This window comes from Cyprinodon tularosa, unplaced genomic scaffold (genome assembly GCF_016077235.1).
Source record: "Cyprinodon tularosa strain WSP-4 unplaced genomic scaffold, ASM1607723v1 ctg647, whole genome shotgun sequence".
NCBI classification, from domain to species: domain Eukaryota; kingdom Metazoa; phylum Chordata; class Actinopteri; order Cyprinodontiformes; family Cyprinodontidae; genus Cyprinodon; species Cyprinodon tularosa.
Window position 1 is genome coordinate 62,989 of NW_024039393.1, and position 21,624 is coordinate 84,612.

Consider the following 21,624-nt stretch of genomic DNA (forward strand, 5'->3'; position numbering starts at 1 on the left):
CCGCAGCTCCCCGTCTGTGGAATGCCCTCCCAGACCACCTTAGGGCCCCACAGACGGTGAATTGTTTTAAGAAAGGACTAAAAACTTTCCTTTTTAGAAATTCCTACAATTGTTGATTTTAGATTTTCTTTAATAGGCTACGTATGCCTTTTAATGTATTGATTTTAATGACTGTCTTTTTACTCTGTTTTTAATGTTATGGTCTTTTAAACTTGTTTTGTAGCACTTTGAGATTTGAAATCAAATGTAAAGTGCATGATAAATAAAATTCATTATTATTATTATTATTAACTCCGTATGAGAGATGGCAGGAAGAGGCAGCAGGGAATTCTTATCCTGTGGTTTTATTAAAGATGGCCGACCACAGCTTTGAAAGTTCTTAACACAGAAACTGTGCTGACCAGAGACTTACCAAATTATTCTCAAAAATACACGTCAGATCGCGATGAAACCAAAATCAGGATTTGAGAATATAAAAATTGTGCTGTTACATTTCTGCCATATTGCCCACTCTGACTCCCAGTGACCAATTTTCTCTAAATTCAACGGTCAGGTTCATCAATATCGATTAACTATTTTAATCCAATTAAAATAAAAAAGCCGGATGTTTTTGGATCAGATTCTACGGAAGAGGACTAGGGCCACTGGGAAAAAAAAAAAGGTTTTCTGATTTAAAAAAATTATTTCTGTTTAGTATTGGAAAAAAGTCAAAATTCTGACTTTTTTTTCTCAGAATTCTCACTTTTTATCTCAGAATTTTGACTTTTTCTCAGAATTCTCACTTTTTATCTCAGAATTTTGACTTTTTTTTCTCAGAATTCAGACTTTAATCTCAGAATTCAGACTTTAATCTCAGAATTCTGACTTTTTCCTCAGAATTTTGACTTTAATCTCAGAATTCAGACTTTAATCGCAGAATTCAGACTTTAATCGCAGAATTCAGACTTTAATCTCAGAATTCAGACTTTAATCGCAGAATTCAGACTTTAATCGCAGAATTCAGACTTTAATCGCAGAATTCAGACTTTAATCTCAGAATTCTGTCTTTTTCCTCAGAATTTTGACTTTAATCTCAGAATTCTGACTTTTTTCTCAGAATTCAGACTTTAATCGCAGAATTCAGACTTTAATCGCAGAATTCAGACTTTAATCTCAGAATTCTGACTTTTTCCTCAGAATTTTGACTTTAATCTCAGAATTCTGACTTTTTTTTCTCAGAATTCAGACTTTGATCGCAGAATTCAGACTTTAATCGCAGAATTCAGACTTTAATCTCAGAATTCTGACTTTTTTTCTCAGAATTCAGACTTTAATCGCAGAATTCAGACTTTAATTGCAGAATTCAGACTTTAATTGCAGAATTCAGACTTTAATCTCAGAATTCAGACTTTAATCTCAGAATTCTGACTTTTTTTCTCAGAATTCAGACTTTAATCGCAGAATTCAGACTTTAATCGCAGAATTCAGACTTTAATCTCAGAATTCTGACTTTTTCCACAGAATTTTGACTTTAATCTCAGAATTTTGACTTTAATCTCAGAATTCTGACTTTTTCCTCAGAATTTTGACTTTAATCTCAGAATTCTGACTTTTTTTCTCAGAATTCAGACTTTAATCTCAGAATTCTGACTTTTTTTCTCAGAATTCAGACTTTAATCGCAGAATTCAGACTTTAATTGCAGAATTCAGACTTTAATCTCAGAATTCTGACTTTTTTTCTCAGAATTCAGACTTTAATCGCAGAATTCAGACTTTAATCGCAGAATTCAGACTTTAATCTCAGAATTCTGACTTTTTCCACAGAATTTTGACTTTAATCTCAGAATTTTGACTTTAATCTCAGAATTCTGACTTTTTCCTCAGAATTTTGACTTTAATCTCAGAATTCTGACTTTTTTTCTCAGAATTTTGACTTTAATCGCAGAATTCAGACTTTAATCGCAGAATTCAGACTTTAATCTCAGAATTCTGACTTTTTCCTCAGAATTTTGACTTTAATCTCAGAATTCTGACTTTTTTCTCAGAATTCAGACTTTAATCGCAGAATTCAGACTTTAATCGCAGAATTCAGACTTTAATCTCAGAATTCTGACTTTTTCCTCAGAATTTTGACTTTAATCTCAGAATTCTGACTTTTTTTTCTCAGAATTCAGACTTTAATCGCAGAATTCAGACTTTAATCGCAGAATTCAGACTTTAATCTCAGAATTCTGACTTTTTTTCTCAGAATTCAGACTTTAATCGCAGAATTCAGACTTTAATTGCAGAATTCAGACTTTAATCTCAGAATTCTGACTTTTTTTCTCAGAATTCAGACTTTAATCGCAGAATTCAGACTTTAATCGCAGAATTCAGACTTTAATCTCAGAATTCTGACTTTTTCCACAGAATTTTGACTTTAATCTCAGAATTTTTACTTTAACCTCAGAATTCTGACTTTTTCCTCAGAATTTTGACTTTAATCTCAGAATTCTGACTTTTTTTCTCAGAATTCAGACTTTAATTGCAGAATTCTGACTTTTTCCTCAGAATTTTGACTTTAATTGCAGAATTCAGACTTTAATCTCAGAATTCTGACTTTTTTTCTCAGAATTCAGACTTTAATCGCAGAATTCAGACTTTAATCTCAGAATTCTGACTTTTTCCACAGAATTTTGACTTTAATCTCAGAATTCTGACTTTTTCCTCAGAATTTTGACTTTAATCGCAGAATTCAGACTTTAATCTCAGAATTCTGACTTTTTTTCTCAGAATTCAGACTTTAATCGCAGAATTCAGACTTTAATTGCAGAATTCAGACTTTAATCTCAGAATTCTGACTTTTTTTCTCAGAATTCAGACTTTAATCGCAGAATTCAGACTTTAATCGCAGAATTCAGACTTTAATCTCAGAATTCTGACTTTTTCCACAGAATTTTGACTTTAATCTCAGAATTCTGACTTTTTTTCTCAGAATTCAGACTTTAATCGCAGAATTCAGACTTTAATCGCAGAATTCAGACTTTAATCTCAGAATTCTGACTTTTTCCTCAGAATTTTGACTTTAATCTCAGAATTCTGACTTTTTTCTCAGAATTCAGACTTTAATCGCAGAATTCAGACTTTAATCGCAGAATTCAGACTTTAATCTCAGAATTCTGACTTTTTCCTCAGAATTTTGACTTTAATCTCAGAATTCTGACTTTTTTTTCTCAGAATTCAGACTTTAATAGCAGAATTCAGACTTTAATCGCAGAATTCAGACTTTAATCTCAGAATTCTGACTTTTTTTCTCAGAATTCAGACTTTAATCGCAGAATTCAGACTTTAATTGCAGAATTCAGACTTTAATCTCAGAATTCTGACTTTTTTTCTCAGAATTCAGACTTTAATCGCAGAATTCAGACTTTAATCGCAGAATTCAGACTTTAATCTCAGAATTCTGACTTTTTCCACAGAATTTTGACTTTAATCTCAGAATTTTTACTTTAACCTCAGAATTCTGACTTTTTCCTCAGAATTTTGACTTTAATCTCAGAATTCTGACTTTTTTTCTCAGAATTCAGACTTTAATTGCAGAATTCTGACTTTTTCCTCAGAATTTTGACTTTAATTGCAGAATTCAGACTTTAATCTCAGAATTCTGACTTTTTTTCTCAGAATTCAGACTTTAATCGCAGAATTCAGACTTTAATCTCAGAATTCTGACTTTTTCCACAGAATTTTGACTTTAATCTCAGAATTTTTACTTTAACCTCAGAATTCTGACTTTTTCCTCAGAATTTTGACTTTAATCTCAGAATTCTGACTTTTTTTCTCAGAATTCAGACTTTAATTGCAGAATTCTGACTTTTTCCTCAGAATTTTGACTTTAATTGCAGAATTCAGACTTTAATCTCAGAATTCTGACTTTTTTTCTCAGAATTCAGACTTTAATCGCAGAATTCAGACTTTAATCTCAGAATTCTGACTTTTTCCACAGAATTTTGACTTTAATCTCAGAATTTTGACTTTAATCTCAGAATTCTGACTTTTTCCTCAGAATTTTGACTTTAATCGCAGAATTCAGACTTTAATCTCAGAATTCTGACTTTTTCCACAGAATTTTGACTTTAATCTCAGAATTCTGACTTTTTTTCTCAGAATTCAGACTTTAATCGCAGAATTCAGACTTTAATTGCAGAATTCAGACTTTAATCTCAGAATTCTGACTTTTTTTCTCAGAATTCAGACTTTAATCGCAGAATTCAGACTTTAATCGCAGAATTCAGACTTTAATCTCAGAATTCTGACTTTTTCCACAGAATTTTGACTTTAATCTCAGAATTTTGACTTTAATCTCAGAATTCTGACTTTTTCCTCAGAATTTTGACTTTAATCTCAGAATTCTGACTTTTTTTCTCAGAATTCAGACTTTAATTGCAGAATTCTGACTTTTTCCTCAGAATTTTGACTTTAATTGCAGAATTCAGACTTTAATCTCAGAATTCTGACTTTTTTTCTCAGAATTCAGACTTTAATCGCAGAATTCAGACTTTAATCTCAGAATTCTGACTTTTTCCACAGAATTTTGACTTTAATCTCAGAATTTTGACTTTAATCTCAGAATTCTGACTTTTTCCTCAGAATTTTGACTTTAATCGCAGAATTCAGACTTTAATCTCAGAATTCTGACTTTTTCCACAGAATTTTGACTTTAATCTCAGAATTCTGACTTTTTCCTCAGAATTTTGACTTTAATCTCAGAATTCTGACTTTTTTTCTCAGAATTCAGACTTTAATCTCAGAATTCTGACTTTTTCCACAGAATTTTGACTTTAATCTCAGAATTTTGACTTTAATCTCAGAATTCTGACTTTTTCCTCAGAATTTTGACTTTAATCGCAGAATTCAGACTTTAATCTCAGAATTCTGACTTTTTTCACAGAATTTTGACTTTAATCTCAGAATTCTGACTTTTTCCTCAGAATTTTGACTTTAATCTCAGAATTCTGACTTTTTTTCTCAGAATTCAGACTTTAATCTCAGAATTCTGACTTTTTCCACAGAATTTTGACTTTAATCTCAGAATTTTGACTTTAATCTCAGAATTCTGACTTTTTCCTCAGAATTTTGACTTTAATCTCAGAATTCAGACTTTAATCGCAGAATTCAGGCTTTAATCTGACTTTTTTTTATTGTCAGAATTCAGTCAGAATTCTGATTTTTTTTCCCATATTAAACTTAAATAAAATTTAAAAATCAGTTAACTTTTTTTTTTCCAGTGGCCTTAATCCTCTTCCGCAGGATTCAATGGTCAGGGTCAGATTGATGAAAATGATTAATTTCCTCACAGCTTCATGCTCACTGTGGCCATCTAGTGGCATAAATACCCTACAGATAAGTCTTTATGTCTGAACTGGTCTGAGGATGATGATTTAAATACGATGACCTAAAGTGGTTGGATTACTGTTAACCCTGCGGGTCTGTGTAACAAAGATGGAGATAAAAGTAGAGCTCATCCGAGCCGAAGCTGCTTTCTAACCGACTCCAAAGTTCTGCTCAGACCCAAATCCTGTCTGGGAGAAACCAGTCAGTTCTTCTGGGCCCACCCGTCTCCAGCTCGACATGAACAGTTTAAAACCATTAAAGATGGCTGCCAATTTTAGCCTAATGTCAAGGCAGGAAGCTTAGAGCTCATCCTCAGCCAGAACAGACCTGATTTAGGAGGTCAAAGGTCACGACAGGGAACCCAGGGAGGAGAGAACCAGAGAGGTAAGGCGGTGGAGTGAGGGCGATCCGGACTGGTTCAGCTGTGCATCCTGATTGCCTCCCTGGATGCTAAAAGCTGAGGATCCGTCCAAACCTCAACTAGAAAGCTGCTGCTGGTTCTAGTTTTGTTTGTGGGCTCAGAGCTGACCCAAAAGAACGCCATCATCTTTTGGACTCATTTTCCCTGCTTCATCTTTTCCTTCTCTCCTTCCTTTCCTTTCCTGCAGGAAACTGGGGTCTCCCCGGTTCTGCTTGGTTCTCCCTGGTTCTGCAGACTAACCCGACTTCCTTAATTCTTTATTTTCTTTTTGTATTGGACAGAGCGGCTGGAGCCCCTGGATGCCGGTCATCGCAGCGATGGTCGCCGTGACAGCAGCTTTCCTCTACCCCAACCTGCCTAAGAGCGGCTCCGCCTGAGGCGAGGATGGCGGCTCCGCCTGAGGCGAGGATGGCGGCTCCGCCTGAGGCGAGGATGGCGGCTCCGCCTGAGGCGAGGATGGCGGCTCTCTTATTTGTAAAAAGCCTGTTTGTACATATTGTAGTGGGAACGGTCGCGGTTCCTGCTGGACTTCCTGGTTTATTTTTTGGGAGTTTTGTCATTTTTATTCTCTGCTCTGTCTGGGTGATGGTGGGGGGGGGGGGGGGGGGGGGGTCACTGAGCTTCCTGGTTATTAAATTTAAAAAGGCTGGAGTTGATGCAGCAGAGGGGAACCTTTCACGCAGCCTGGCTGCACTCAGGAGGATCTTCATCACCTTCATGTTGTTCAGTTCTTCGCTTTTCCATGTATTTATAGAGAAAACTTCAGCTGACGTTATTTCCTCACTCCAATGATCCGACCTCTAACACTAGCGGGCCTGAGGCGGGAGGGCTGAGGGCGCCGCCACGTAGCGGACCAGATCCAGAAGCTGCTGGGAAGTGAAGTCCTGCTCTGCTTCCATCTCCTCTCTTGGTTTGCAAAGAAACTCTGAAGCCAAATGATTAAAACTCAGATTCCTTCAGTTATTCGGTGGTGGGGCGGGTGAGGGGGGGGTTAAGTGCCTCTTATGTAACAAACCAAATCCAAGGAATCGACCTCAAACATGCGGGAGGCTGCCGGCGTTAAGAGTCGGATCACATCTCTCCACAGACATCAGCTTCTCCTCGGTGATAAACTTGATCCTGAAGGTAAAATGATCAAACCAGCAAATGTTCTGCTCATCTACAGCAGAACCAAACAGAAAATCCTGATCGGCTTTTTAAGGGCAGAAGGTCCCACAGATCTGAGTAGAATTCCTCAGAGTTTGTTCTTCATCGCGGAGCAGGAACCTGAGAAGAACCGACGCCGTGAAGCTGCAGATTACAGAAGATCTGAAAAAGGGAACTCGGTTTGTTTTGAAGCAATAATCGTATTCCTGCCAGTTTAACCCGACCCATGAGCCCCGGCTGCTCTAAAACCTTCATCTCATCTCTTTCCTCCTTTATCTGCTTGTTCTGATTCATCCCATCGCTTTGTTTTTTATCTCCAGACCATAAACCGTCCCAAACGGGATGTAAAATCTGCTGATGATCTCATCCTCCGACTCTTAACACTCGGCGCCTCAGAGCCTTTGAATTATGTTCTAAGCAGAACCTTACATTTCTGAGCTTTTATGGGGTGGGGGGGGCAGCAGCAGCATTTGTCACCGTCTGTATTTTCTGTCTCGTCTCAGTGTCGAAAATAAAACATGATTCTAATAATAAAAGACAGCGAACAAATATTCCTGATGTTTAAAGAGGAAAAACACTAAAGGTTCAGAGAATTGTAAAATAAAAGGTTAATGAATGATGTGCGACTAGAATTATTTTTGTTTGAATTGTTTAGAGTGAAGAGAGGCAGATCTGTTGTAGAGAAAAAGATGTTATTGAATATATGCAGAGAAATGTTTTGGATTAAAGTTGTAGCAAAGCTGACTCACCACTCCGGCCTGTCGCCTCTTTAATCGCCAACATTTTATCAATTCCTCTTTTTCTCTCCTTAGGGACTGATGCAGTGTTTTAACTTTATTTATGTTTAGGTGTCCAAACACCTTCAAAGTATCTCCAAGCTTTAAATGATGCCAGATCTCGCTGCACAGAATTTAAATCTTTGGGGGGTTAAAGCTGACCTTATCGTGGGATTCATTGGAAATCCAGGCTGGTTAAAAGTTTTAAAACCAAGCAGCTCTTTAAAAAAGTTCTGCAGGAATTCTGTAAAGCTGCATCTGAAAAGAAGAAACAAACCTCTGGAGCAGAGATGTGACCGTAGGGAAGAAGTTTGCTGCTGCATGGTGGTGGAAGGGTCATGCTTTTGCTGTCTGTAAATTTAATCACGCTGAAGAAATAAGAGCAAAGGTGAAGTTTGTCCCAAACTGGGGCAAGGCTGTTCCAGAACAAACCGATCCAGATTGGTATAAAGAAAGGGCATTTATGTGGAATCCATATTCAGTTAGGCTGGTTACCCACCTTAGAACAAACCATGAAACCTTATATTATAACTTATTGTACTGTAACATTTATGGCTAGACTTAAATTCAATTCAATTTTCTTTTAAAGCGCCAATTAACAACATGTCATCTCAAAGCACTTCACAATTCAACCAGATAATGCAGCCAGATTGATAGATTGAGATCTCTAGCTAAGAAAAACCTGTTGATTGCATCGACTCGTTGACTTGGAAGGCAATCCCTCACACTAAGCATGCTTGAAGTGACAGTGGGGAGGAAAAATTCCCTTTTAACAGGAAGAAACCTCTTCCAGGCTCAGTGTGAGCGGCCATCTGCTGAGACCGACTGGCAAGGAGATGGAAGCAGACATAGAAAAAGAAGCATAGATACAAAAGGCAACTGTAAACCAGCCCCGTCCAGGAAACACAGGCAGCCAAATGAGCTCTGTGCCAGTTCCCATGTCAGGATGAAGAGAGCACATCCAGCCAGTCAGAGAGGACCACTGGAAAACAGGCCCATCTCAGACAACAAGGCAAACCTACTATGAGGAAAAAGAATGGTGAAAAAGGGGTCCCTATGTCCTCCAGCAGTCTAAGCCTATAGCAGCAGAACTATAGAGATAGCTGAGGATAACCTGAGCCACTCTAACTAGAAGCTTTATCAAAAAAGGAAAGTTTTAAGCCTAGCCTTAAAAGTAGACAGGGTGTCTGCCTCACGGACTAAAACTGTTAGTTGGTTCCACAGGAGAGGAGCCTGAGAACTAAAAGATCTGCCTCCCATTCTACTTTTAGAAACTCTAGGAACCACTAGTAAATCCCACTATGCACAACCAGCGACGTAACAAAAGTCACACAATAAACCAAGATATGATGAGGTGTTTATCTTAGTATTTATGATTTCTACAGGCAGGTTTACCACTATAGTAGAGTCAAACCTTGAAATGATGGCTGTTAGTTTCAGTGTGCCAACCCAAGATTTTTAGTGGCCACATCTATGAAACATTTCTGGAGGCGCCACTGACTGAACAGCAGCAAAGCTACTCAAGAATGTCACACTGTGGGTCATCATAGATAAATATAAACAGTAATGATGTCATAGGATTCTTCATAAATGAGATTGATTCTATTAAAAGTAAAATAATTGGCGCCCCTCTAAATATGAGTGGTTTATCTCTGTAAGGTAAGAGAACACCTGCTCATCCCGGAAGAAGGAATCCTGTAAAGTAAATTACTGGATGATCTGATTGATTTAGATCTATAAAGTGATCTGAGATGACATGATGGGAATTGGAGCATATAAATATATATATTTTTCATTTTAAATAACTCTCAGTGTCAGTGAGAGTTGAGGAGTGGCCAAGTTAAATTTTAAGTCGTCAGCCTTCAGAGGGCTGTGCAGAAACTTAAAAAAAAACTTAAGTAGCATATAGAGAATTGGAAGTTATTCTATAAATTGTATGTATATATGTTGGATGTAAAATCAGAAGCCGCTATTTTTTTCTTCTCCGAACATCTGAGACACAATGAAGCTGTGATATCTTGAGACGGGTGTAGACCTGAGTGGGTCGGGGCGAGCCCTCAGGTGAACCCAGTCATCAGTCATCTTTACAAGGCGGCTGGGACATGTTGAAGAATTTATAAGCTGACGCAGAAACTTAGGTTGGCTGAGTCATTTTACCTCTCAGGCACTCTAGAACTTTCAGCTCAAAGAACCAAAACCAGACGGCAGGTTTTCTAAAGCAAACTGTTCCTCCCTGAAGTTTCTCTGATAGGAACTCTGGTTAAAGGAAAATTCCGGTTTTTAACACTTTTAGCCCCTTTTCTGTAGTGTCCAGGATGCATTTGAATGATCGACACCAAAATTTTGACGATTGGTCCCGTCTCTGCTATTTGGCTCATGCAGAATCCCCCCCTGGCTGCTTCAGAATGGCTTCCATAGTGCATGTCCGATAATGTCCTTAAAACAACCTTAAACGTTCTTTTTTTTTAATATGCCACTCACCGGGTCGTCAGCGCTGTTCAATGACGTTCCAAAAAAAGTTTCGTGAAGAAAAACCGTTCCTGTCTTGTTTTATTTAGCATTTTGTAAATCCCAGAACTATTTTTTCCGATACATCACAACCGCTTATAAACTTCCGCTTCCCGTTCGAATCTGAAGCGTTGCACACTCCAGACCACTAGTTGGCGACAATGTCTCTATATACTCCTCCTCAGTATATTCCGGTTCAAAACGGTATCATCTACCGTCAAACTCAAAGTCCAATATGTCCTCCTCAAGAATCCACCTTTCGTATTCCATTTTCAGAGTTTTTTAAAGTGTTTAACAGAGACGTTAGCACCTCAACGTCGGAGTACACAGAGTGAAGCAGAAACACTTGGGCCTTGCGAAAAGACTACAACTACGCGTAAACAGGCCCCATTTCCGTTTCCGGTGGCGGAGGGATATTGACTATTCCAACAGAACTCAATGGGATTTACAAAATGCTAAATAAAACACTACAGGAACATTTTTTCTTCACAAAACTTTTTTTGGAACGTCATTGAACAGCGCTGACGACTCGGTGAGTAGCATATTTTAAAAAAAGAACGTTTAAGGTTGTTTTAAGGACATTATCGGACATGCACTATGGAAGCCATTCTGAAGCAGCCAGGGGGGGATTCTGCATGAGCCAAATAGCAGAGACAGGACCAATCGTCAAAATTTTGGTGTCGATCATTCGATTTCATCCTGGACACTACAGAAAATGGGCTAAAAGTGTTAAAAACCGGAATTTTCCTTTAAACTAAGACCCGCTGATTAAACTGACACTAGATGTGCTGAGGAAGCAGAACCTTCAGTCTCCTCCTATTCTGTCACTACTGACCCTGAGAAGATCGAACTTTATTGATTTGAGTCCAAAGCAGCAGAAACCAAGCAGTTCTGGGTCAATACTGACTCAGTCCAGAGATTTGCCTCTTTTTATACTGCAGCATAATAAACTATCAGTGGTCAAATTTGTAGTTTTCCTGTCATTTATCTGGGATCCATTTTGGTAAAGAAAGCCAATTTAATGCGCAGTGTTTCAACAATTAAACACTTTCTTAGATATGACCGGCCGCGTTGACGTGTTCCAGTCAGGTTTCCGTGCTCACCACAGTACAGAGACCGCCCTTATCCAGGTGTTTAATGACATCCGTATAAATACAGACTGCGGAAGAACCACAGTGCTGGTACTATTGGACCGCAGTGCAGCATTCGATACTGTAGATCACTCCATCCTGTTAGAGCGCCTGGAAAACTGGGTCGGCCTCTCTGGTACAGCTCTCAACTGGTTTAAATCCTACCTAAAGGACAGGGACTTTTTTGTGTCAGTAGGCAACTTTACACCAGAGATGACAAAAATCACATGTGGGGTTCCCCAAGGGTCCATCCTGGGTCCCCTCCTATTCAATATCTACATGCTCCCTCTTGCTCAGTTAATAAAAAACAACATCAGCTACCATAACTATGCAGACGACACACAGCTCTACATCACCATGTCACCAGGCGACTATGAACCAATTCAAGCACTGAGGAAATGCTTAGAAGAAATCAATGCCTGGATGCGCCATAATTTTCTTCAACTGAATAAAAACAAAACTGAAGTAATAATCTTTGGACCAATAGAGGAGAGATCTAAAGTTAGCACACAGCTTCAGTCGCTTCAGCTAGTAACCACTGATCAGGCCCCAAATCTAGGTGTAGTGCTGGATTCAGCCTTGAACCTCCAAAAGCATTTAAAGACAGTTACAAGGTCGGCTTTCTATCACCTGAAGAACATTTCCAGGATTAAAGGACTAATGTCTCAGCATGATCTGGAAAAACTAATCCATGCGTTTATTTTTAGTCGAATTGATTACTGCAACGGTGTTTTCACAGGTCTGCCTACTTATCTGGAACAAACTTCCAGAAAACTGTAAAAGTGCGGAAAGCCTGAGTTCCTTTAAATCAAGACTAAAAACACATTTGTTTAGGATCGCCTTCGACTGTTCTAGTTGAACAGTTCCACTAAAACATATTTTCTTTAATCCAACTGTTTTTAATATTCTTTTTTTTTGTTTCTGCATTTTTAATTTTATTTTTATTTATTTTTCCTACTTGCTTTGATTCTGTTTTATCTTCCTGTATTTTAATCATGTAAAGCACTTTGCATTGTCTTTGTACTGAATTGTGCTATACAAATAAATTTGCCTTGCCTTGCCTAATGAGTTTGTAAAAACGTTCCACATTTTTATTTTTTATTCCGGTTTATTATTGAGAAGAAGGAAAAAGAAACAAGTAACACAAAGTTAGAAAGGTTGCATACATTGGAAAATGTTTTTTATTGTCTTATTTACAGGATCATGATAAAAAAGAAAGGGTATCAAAATATGTAATTAAGCACTATAAATCATTACTTAAAAATGAGTTGTTAAAAAGGTTAAAGTACTTAAAACCATCTTTTTTAATGATCACGCAGACCAAAATATAGTTATGTTCAATGTTTTTTAGTATTAAAGATAAAAAAAAAAGTTTGGAAAATATACTCGAGAGAATAATATTTATATGAGAGAACAAACTAAACACGGATCTCCATCCGTTTGGGACATCATAACTAATATTTGTGTGTAAAGTTAACAGCGTGACTGATGCTAATGCACTAGTCTGCCACTGATCTCAATTTATTCACTAGATTGCTGATTGCCTGTTGGTAGTACGGGGTCTAAATGAAGCCACCGGCGGCCATATTGGTACTCCCCAGTTAGACCGGTTGCAAAGTAAACAATATTTGCTACAGCATCGAACAACAATGATGCTCTCATCTTCAGGAGGACTTAAGACTTTTAAAACATTTTCGGACTCGTCAATCTGAAAGAAGAAGAAGCAGAACTCCTTTGTTTGCACTTTGGCAGTGTTTGAGGTTCTGGTAAATCAGCTCATAGCTCTGGTTCAACAGCAGGACCACAGTCAGAGGAATATCATCAACCTCCCCACGCCAGACCCCGGCCATCTTCCATCCTCGCCTCACCCAGGGGTCAGCTCTCTTTTATCAATCCCTAATTAAAACTCCACTCTCCCTCATTGCAGACGCCACCATTCTCTGAAGCCTCCTCCGCACTCCTGAAGGATCAAGAATTGTCTGTTGATCGATTTTATTATTTTAGATAAACCCTTATTTGAACTGCGTTGATTCTGCACGAGGGTCAGAAAGTTAAATCCGAACATGTCGGATATTATCCTTTGTGAAATTGATAATAACAAAGGAAAAATCAATGAATATATGTAAATAAAAATAAAACTATAAGTAACTATTAATACAAAAAAGGAAAGACAAATAAAAATAATGAAAATTAATTGATAAAATATATAAAAAATGCACAACTGCAATCAAGTCAGGACAATGTATGAGTTTCTATTAGGTAATATTACTTTAGATGATGAAGGAAGAACTTCATGTTAAAGGAATAGTACACCCAAAACATGATTAGCCTTCATTTTCTACTCACCCCCATGCTGAACAACACTCTGGAGTACTTTTTTGATATCTCAAATGCATCTGGAGATCTGGGAGGCTTCTTGCTGTCTGCTGACATTCAAATAATGGAGGTCTATGGCGCCCGAAGCAGAAAGGTCCATAAAAGTCCACAAAAAACGTGTCAATATTCCTCCATACTGCTCGTCCAATGTATTCCAAGTGTCCTGAGTGGGTAGCGTCCAGAATTTACTCGAAACGAAGTCATTTAGAATGTTTTTAGAGCATAAACTGTAGTGTATAGGATTTCCTGAAAGCGCGTTCACGAGTCTACGGAAACCGCGGCAGACCAACCCAGATGAAAGTGCGCATTCAGCTTCTGCTCTGCCGATAATGCAAGCGTAGAAGAAGAAATGTGCCGTTTACCTGTGCAAAGAAAGAAACAACGAAAAAAAAATGTCTGAGGACTTCAGTGTTGAGGAAGAGCATGAGTTCTTTGCCGAGCTGAATGCGCACTTTCATCTGGTTTGGTCTGCCGCGGTTTCCGTAGACTCGTGAACGCGCTTTCAGGAAATCCTATACACTACTGTTTATGCTCTAAAACATTCTAAATGACTTCGTTTCGAGTAAATTCTGGACGCTACCCACTCAGGACACTTGGAATACATTGGACGAGCAGTATGGAGGAATATTGACACGTTTTTTGTGGACTTTTATGGACCTTTCTGCCTCGGGCGCCATAGACCTCCATTATTTGAATGTCAGCAGACAGCAAGAAGCCTCCCAGATCTCCAGATGCATTTGAGATATCAAAAAAGTACTCCAGAGTGTTGTTCAGCATGGGGGTGAGTAGAAAATGAGGGCTAATCATGTTTTGGGTGTACTATTCCTTTAACCCTGTGTGGACCTACTTAGAGGAGACTAAACTAATTCACAGCAGACGTTGTGAAACAAACAGGAAAAAAAATAGATCAATTTAGAGTTGCAGATTTGAATGTGATTCGAATCTATTTAAACCTGTTTTGTGAAATGGACCTCAGTTGTTTCACATTCAACAGGCATGATATAAAACACCTGTTTTTCAGTCCTGAAGCTGACATAGAATTAGGTGCTGCTGAGTTTTTAGAAAGTGATGTTTCGCTTTACAACTTTACAAGGTTTATTCCAGTTTTATCAGGTTATATTAATGCATTTTTTTTTAGCACTATGTTTTTTTTCTTCCACAATGTTTACATTTGATCACTGCTGCCCTTTATGAAATGGAAATTTCATTTATTGTCTGAAAAGCTGTACTAAATGAAATTTCGATTTGTATACACTCCGTGTATGCAAAATGACAATAAAAGTTTATATTTTTAACTAGAACTGGAAGTTTTAGTTGGATAATAATTTCATTAAAATCAAGGGTAAAACCGAGTAATTAATTGTAGTGAAATTATTATAACTAACTTGTTGCTCAATTTTCCAGCTGTTATTAACTGCTTATCTTTGTGGTTGGACTTCTTGATCCAGCTGTTGAAAATCCCATAACTATGTTTATGATTCAAACTGTTATTAACCATTAACCATGCACATGGGGCGTCACTGTGTTGCCATAGCAATGGCTAGTGAACAAAGTACTCAACAATAGTACCTGATTAAAAGTATTAATACTCATTGTCTTATCTTACTCAACTACAAGTAAAAAATACTCTATCAATAATCTACTGAAGTTAAAGTATTAAGGTACTCACTTTTGAAAATACTTGAGTACTCATTTCTGAAGATTCTCAGTCATTCAGGTCATGGTCAAGATTGAAAAAGTTCAGGAACTTTTAGGAACAATAAACAGAAGATTCCCCTCCCGCTCGCTCTCACCTGACTCATGCTTCAATGAGGCATTTCACTGGAAAAAAATGAAGTCTTACTAAGTCATTGCTTCTTAAAATACGTGCGTTTGTTCTCAGTTTGAGGAGGTAAAAGAGACATTTTGCCAATGGAACAAGACAAACCCAAGAACAAATAATGTGTGTCTGTTAGATTAAAATTTCTGTATCTGTAGAATGGTTCTCTTTTATGTGTTGTCTTCTCATTTCAGAGGGCCCCCTGCCTGTTTTTGCCTAGGGCCCCAAATATCCTAAATCCGCCCCTGTATCAACGTATGCCTTGGATGCCTGAGAATCAGCGTATCTGTCCAAAGCGATGCTCTGTTCAACGTTCCAGGCGACTGGTTGATCAGAGCGCTGATCGGATCAGTCCGATAAGTTTTTCTGGTTCCTCTCTGCCAGTCACCTAGTTACCACTCAAAGCGGTGCATCCTGGGAAACGGCAGACGTACAATCCTCCAGTAAAAAACGAAAATATAGGACTAATTTTACAGCAGAATAGACTAAAGTATATCCATGTCTAGTGAAGGGGAGGAACAGTGGCGGATCTAGACCAAATGTACCAGGGGGCCAGGAGGGGGCCAGCGTGTTTTCATGGGGGCACAGAATATTTGTATTTGTTGTGGAAAATAAAAAATATTTAGCAGATGAAAACTGGGATCCTATCTGAATCCCACTGAAGCAATCACCTTATTGTTTTTGAATAATTAGTAGAACAGAATTTGTTAAGAAAAAGAATGAAGTAGATCCAAAGGACCTATCAGTAACCATGTCTGTTCCAGCGCATCATCATTAGAATTTCTGGCCCCCGTTGGCCCCTGTCTAGGACCGGCCATGGTGATGATGACACCGTGGTGAGGTGCACTGTATGCTGAAGACCCATGAAAAACAGAAAGCACCGATGTTCAAGGCTACAAGATAGAAAGTATTGAAAATAAAAGAGAGAGAAATATCACCTTTGTTTCTAGATGTTGGAGCTTGGCCTGTTTTTCAGTGTAGTCCTGTTTCTCTGACTGTGACTAACTGGATGTGCTCTCTTCATCCTCTGACTTAGGAGCTGGCTCGGTGCTCGTCTGCCTGGCTGTGTGTTTCCTGGACGGGGCCGCCTTTTACAGCTGCTTTTTGTATCTCTGCTTCTGTCTCCTTGAACCCCAGTGGGCCTCAGCAGATGGCCGCTCACACTGAGCCTGGTTCTGCTGGAGGTTTCTTCCTGTTCAAAGGGAGTTTTTCCTCGCCACTGTCACTACAAGCATGCTTAGTGTGAGGGATTGCTGAAGAGTCAATGAGTCGATGCAATCAGCTGGTTTTCCTTAGATAGAAAACTATGAATCAATCTGACTGGATGATCTGGTGAACTGGAAAGTGACCTGAGATGACATGATGTGAATTGGAGTTATAGAAATAAACTGAATAGAATAGAAAAGACCAACATTGTTCTATTTTGTGTTACTGTTAGTTAATAAGCGGTTGTTGAGAAGTTGCTGTCCTTTAGCGTGTATATGGGACATGGTGCGGGTCCGTTGTCCCCGGGGTGGGGGGCATCTCTCTGAAATGAGTTTTTGGAACTTGTGATGTCTGTCTTCATCACCAGCATAAAATTTATATATGTTTAAAATATAAATACTTGTGTTTCATTGGGGGTAATTTAGAGTCCTGTTTGTTCGAACATCCGAGAGACAATAACGAGAAACTGCTTATATCCAGAAAAGATCGAACGGCTGGGCGGGGCCGCAGAGGGAGTCAGAGGAAGGTGGGATTTCCCAGCTGCAGTGAACGCAGCACCAGCAGTGTAGTCTGAGCCAGTTGCAGCAGAACTTCAAACCAAGTCGCGGCCGTTCCGAGGAAGCAGCTCACTCAGTGCGGTCACACTTTAACCAGAACCGAACCGGAAACCTCAGCGGGCCAACATGCCGGCCACAGAGAAGGACCTGGCGGAAGACGCCCCGTGGAAGAAGATCCAGCAGAACACCTTCACCCGCTGGATCAACGAGCACCTGAAGTGCGTCAACAAGCGGATCGGGGACCTGCAGTTGGACCTGGGAGACGGCCTGCGGCTCATCGCCCTGCTGGAGGTCCTGAGTCAGAAGAAAATGTACAGAAAGTACCACTCCAGGCCCAACTTCAGGCAGATGAAGCTTGAGAACGTCTCGGTGGCGCTGGAGTTCCTGGAGAAGGAGAACATCAAGCTGGTCTCCATCGGTGAGTGACCGGGAGAGGAGCGGCCTGGGCGGCCAGGCAGCTCACCGAGCCTCGGTGGTCGGAACAGCAGGGAGGAAAGTTTAGCAGAGAGATGAATTTATTCTTTCCTCTAACTTTACTTTGATTGAATAAATGAGTAAAAGCTGAAACCACGTTCACTTTAGTTTCTCCTCTTTCTTCCTCCAAAGTCAGAAAACATGGATTTACGGTTTTCTTCTGGACAGAATCTCTCCAGTTTTCATTACTTGTGGAATGAGGGTCCCTGCAGGACTGGAAGTGAGCGGTTCTGGTTCTGGTTCTGCTGTGGTTAATGAGCAGCACATGGCCACACCTGTGTTGACTTACTGAGGCAGGTTTATGCTCAGTTCAGGAGAGTCAGGAAATATGACTCTTCATATAGAGGTAATAAATTTAAAGAGAAGAATAGTTCTCATTTTGAAATGAGGATGGTGTTTTCTGTTGGGAGGGGCCGCTCGGGGTCAATTCTATTCAGTTCATTTCTATAGCTCCAATTCACATCATGTCATCTCAGGTCACTTTCCAGTTCAGCAGATCATCCAGTCAGATTGATTCAAAGTTTTCTATCTAAGGAAAACCAGCTGATTGCATCGACTCATTGACTGTTCAGCAATCCCTCACACTAAGCATGCTTGTAGCGACAGTGGAGAGGAAAAACTCCCTTTGAACAGGAAGAAACCTCCAGCAGAACCAGGCTCAGTGTGAGCGGCCATCTGCTGAGGCCCACTGGGGTTCAAGGAGACAGAAGCAGAGATAGAAAAAGAAGCATAGATACAAAAGGCAACTGTCAACCAGCTCCACAGGCGGCCCCGTCCAGGAAACACACAGCCAGGCAGACGAGCTCCGAGCCAGCTCCCATGTCAGAGGATGAAGAGAGCACATCCAGTTAGTCACAGTCAGAGAAACAGGACTACACTGGAAAACAGGCCAAGCTCAAATGTCTATAAAGACAGCTGGTATTCTTCTCCAGGATGGAGTCACAGCCAAACAGGAACAGACCAGATGAAGCTACTACAGGTGCTGGTCATAAAATTAGAATATCATGAAAAAGTAGATTGATTTCAGTAATTCCATTTAAAAAGTGAAACTTGTATATTATATTCATACATTACATACAAACTCATATATTTCAGATGTTTATTTTGTTTAATTTTGATGATTACAAATGACAACAAATGAAAATCTGAAATTCATCATATCAGAAAATTAGAATATTACTGAAGACCAATAAAAACAAAGGATTTATAGAAATGTTGGCCAACTGAAAAGTATGAACATGAAAAGTATGAGCATGTACAGCACTCAGTATTTAGTTGGGCCTCCTTTGGCCTGTATTACTGCAGCAATGCGGCGTGGCATGGAGTCGATCAGTCTGTGGCACTGCTCAGGTGTTATGATAGCCCAGGTTGCTCTAATAGTGGCTTTTAGCTCTTCTGAATTGTTGGGTCTGGTGTATTGCATCTTCTTCTTCACAATACCCCATAGATTTTCTATGGGGTTAAGGTCAGGAGAGTTTGCTGGCCAATTAAGAACAGGGATACCATGGTCCTTCAACCAGGTACTGGTAGCTTTGGCACTGTGTGCAGGTGCCAAGTCCTGTTGGAAAATGAAATCTGCATCTCCAAAAAGTTGGTCACCTGCAGGAAGCATGAAGTGCTCTAAAACTTCCTGGTATGTGGCTGCGTTGACCCTGGACCTCAGAAAACACAATGGACCAACACCAGCAGATGACATGGCACCCCAAACCATCACTGACTGTGGAAACTTTACACTGGACTTCAAGCAACGTGGATGAAGTGCCTCTCTTCTTTTCCTCCAGACTCTGGGACCTTGATTTCCAAAGGAAATGCAAAATTTACTTTCATCAGAGAACATGACTTTGGTCCTGTTTCTCTTTAGCCCAGGCAAGACGCTTCTGACGCTGTCTGTGGTTCAAGAGTGGCTTGACACAAGGAATGCGACAGCAGAAACCCATGTCTTTCATACGTCTGTGTGTGGTGGTTCTTGAAGCACTCACTCCAGCTGCAGTCCACTCTTTGTGAATCTCCCCCACATTTTTGAATGGGTTTTGTTTCACAATCCTCTCCAGGGTGCGGTTATCTCTCTTGCTTGTACACTTTTTTCGACCACATCTTTTCCTTCCCTTCGCCTCTCTATTAATGTGCTTGGACACTGAGCTCTGTGAACAGCCAGCCTCTTTAGCGATGACCTTTTGTGTCTTGCCCTCCTTGTGCAAGGTGTCGATGGTCGTCTTTTGGACAACTGTCAAGTCAGCAGTCTTCCCCATGATTGTGTAGCCTATAGAACTAGACTGAAAGACCATTTAAAGGCTTTTGCAGGTGGTTTGAGTTAATTAGCTGATTAGAGTGTGGCACCAGGGGCCATCAATTTTGAACCTTTTCACAATATTCTAATTTTCTGATATGATGAATTTCAGATTTTCATTTGTTGTCATTTGTAATCATCAAAATTAAACAAAATAAACATCTGAAATATATGAGTTTGTATGTAATGTATGAATATAATATACAAGTTTCACTTTTTAAATGGAATTACTGAAATCAATCTACTTTTTCATGATATTCTAATTTTATGACCAGCACCTGTATGAGAAAAAGCAGAGAGAGCAGAACGTTAGAGATTGAACTAACAGATTCTGCAGAGTGGGAGAATAGAGATAGAATGAAGCAGAACGATGAAAAAGGGGTCCCTATGTCCTCCAGCAGTCTAAGCCTATAGCAGCATAAACAGGTTCTGTTGGGTCATACGTGGCCATTTGGGGCATTCCCTGAGTGTTTCAGTAGCTGTTCCAGCTGATGGTCCTTGAAGGTGTCAGGCAGGACCTTCTGTAGGACCATCGCCTCCAACGTTCCTTCATATTCTCCTTTTGTTTCTGAGGTCTTCCGGTTCCTCAGTCCTCAACATTTAGAGGACGGTTCTAGTATGACCCAGCTGACCAGAACCAGGTGGTTTCATAAACTCTGGGCTGTTTTTCTTTGTTCTATTTGTGATGCGTCCCATTTCAATGATTTTCAATGAGTTTCTGAAGACGTGGGTCAGAAGGGCCGAAGTCTGGCTGTGGATCGGTCCTTCTGTTTTCCTCCTTTTCTGACATTAAACACAGAGATGCACTGATCAGACGCTGGAACCGGCCTGCAGGTTCTGATCAGACCTGACTTTCCCCTCCCTTTTGGGTTCATAATCAAAAACAACTTCTCTTCTTAATTGGTGCAAACGAAGCAAACATTCATAGCAGGTCTGAGCTTTGCCGTTTATCTATGAAAGGCCTCAGATGATCAGATTTGTTCCAGGCTGTCCTGCCGGATGAGGAGCAAACCTCCATCTTCTCTCTATCTGTTCTCCTCTGCGGCTCAATGTGATTTCTCCCAATCACTAACGGTCTGCTCCCTCTGTATGGCCAGGACGAGGAAACGGGCATGAGAAACTGAAGGAGCTGCAAAGGTTTTAACCGGAGACCGCGGAGCAGAAATCAGGCCACAAAGTTTTTTTTGACAAAGAAAACATATTAGAAATTGAAGAAGTTTAAAGCTACTTTTCAGATTAAAGTTGTCCTGTTTCAGTGTGGGAGGCGGGGCTAAGATGACATGGGGTGTGGATTGATGACTGACACCTGAGGCAGCTAAGCTACATATTCCCAGATGCTGCGTTTATGGAGCGGGGGAACTATGAATGTTCTGTGTTTGTGATTATTCTTTAAGTCTAATCTGTTGCCGTCAGTCTGGAAAGGTGAAAATGACTGGAAATGAGGAGCAGCATATAAAGATAATCATTTTCTCCATGATTTATGTCATGAAAGCTCACATCAGAGAAACATTTTCATTTTTAGAACCTGCCATAGAACATCAATGAGGCTCTGAAGACTTTTTTTATTTCCAAAGG

General features: G+C 39.7%; 2 protein-coding genes across 5 annotated transcripts in view; both read left to right on the forward strand.

Moving 5' to 3' along the window:
* The window catches only part of slmapa (sarcolemma associated protein a), a gene marked incomplete at its 5' end in the record, with an annotated part of 66,728 nt that extends 60,427 nt beyond the window's left edge, over positions 1 to 6,301 (forward strand). Inside the window, one exon of the mRNA XM_038308748.1 lies at positions 6,052 to 6,301. Coding sequence (XP_038164676.1) covers positions 6,052 to 6,147 — 96 coding nt within the window. The remainder of the gene's footprint in view (positions 1 to 6,051) is intronic.
* A 10,983-nt stretch (positions 6,302 to 17,284) lies between these two features.
* LOC119799067 (filamin-B) overlaps positions 17,285 to 21,624 on the forward strand; it is an 88,983-nt gene continuing 84,643 nt past the window's right edge. For 3 of the 4 annotated variants that reach the window (XM_038308760.1, XM_038308761.1, XM_038308763.1), the window contains exon 1: positions 17,285 to 17,706. In XM_038308760.1, the coding sequence (XP_038164688.1) occupies positions 17,415 to 17,706 (292 nt within the window). In that variant the 5' untranslated portion in view covers positions 17,285 to 17,414. The remainder of the gene's footprint in view (positions 17,707 to 21,624) is intronic. The other variant, XM_038308762.1, reaches the window with a different exon arrangement.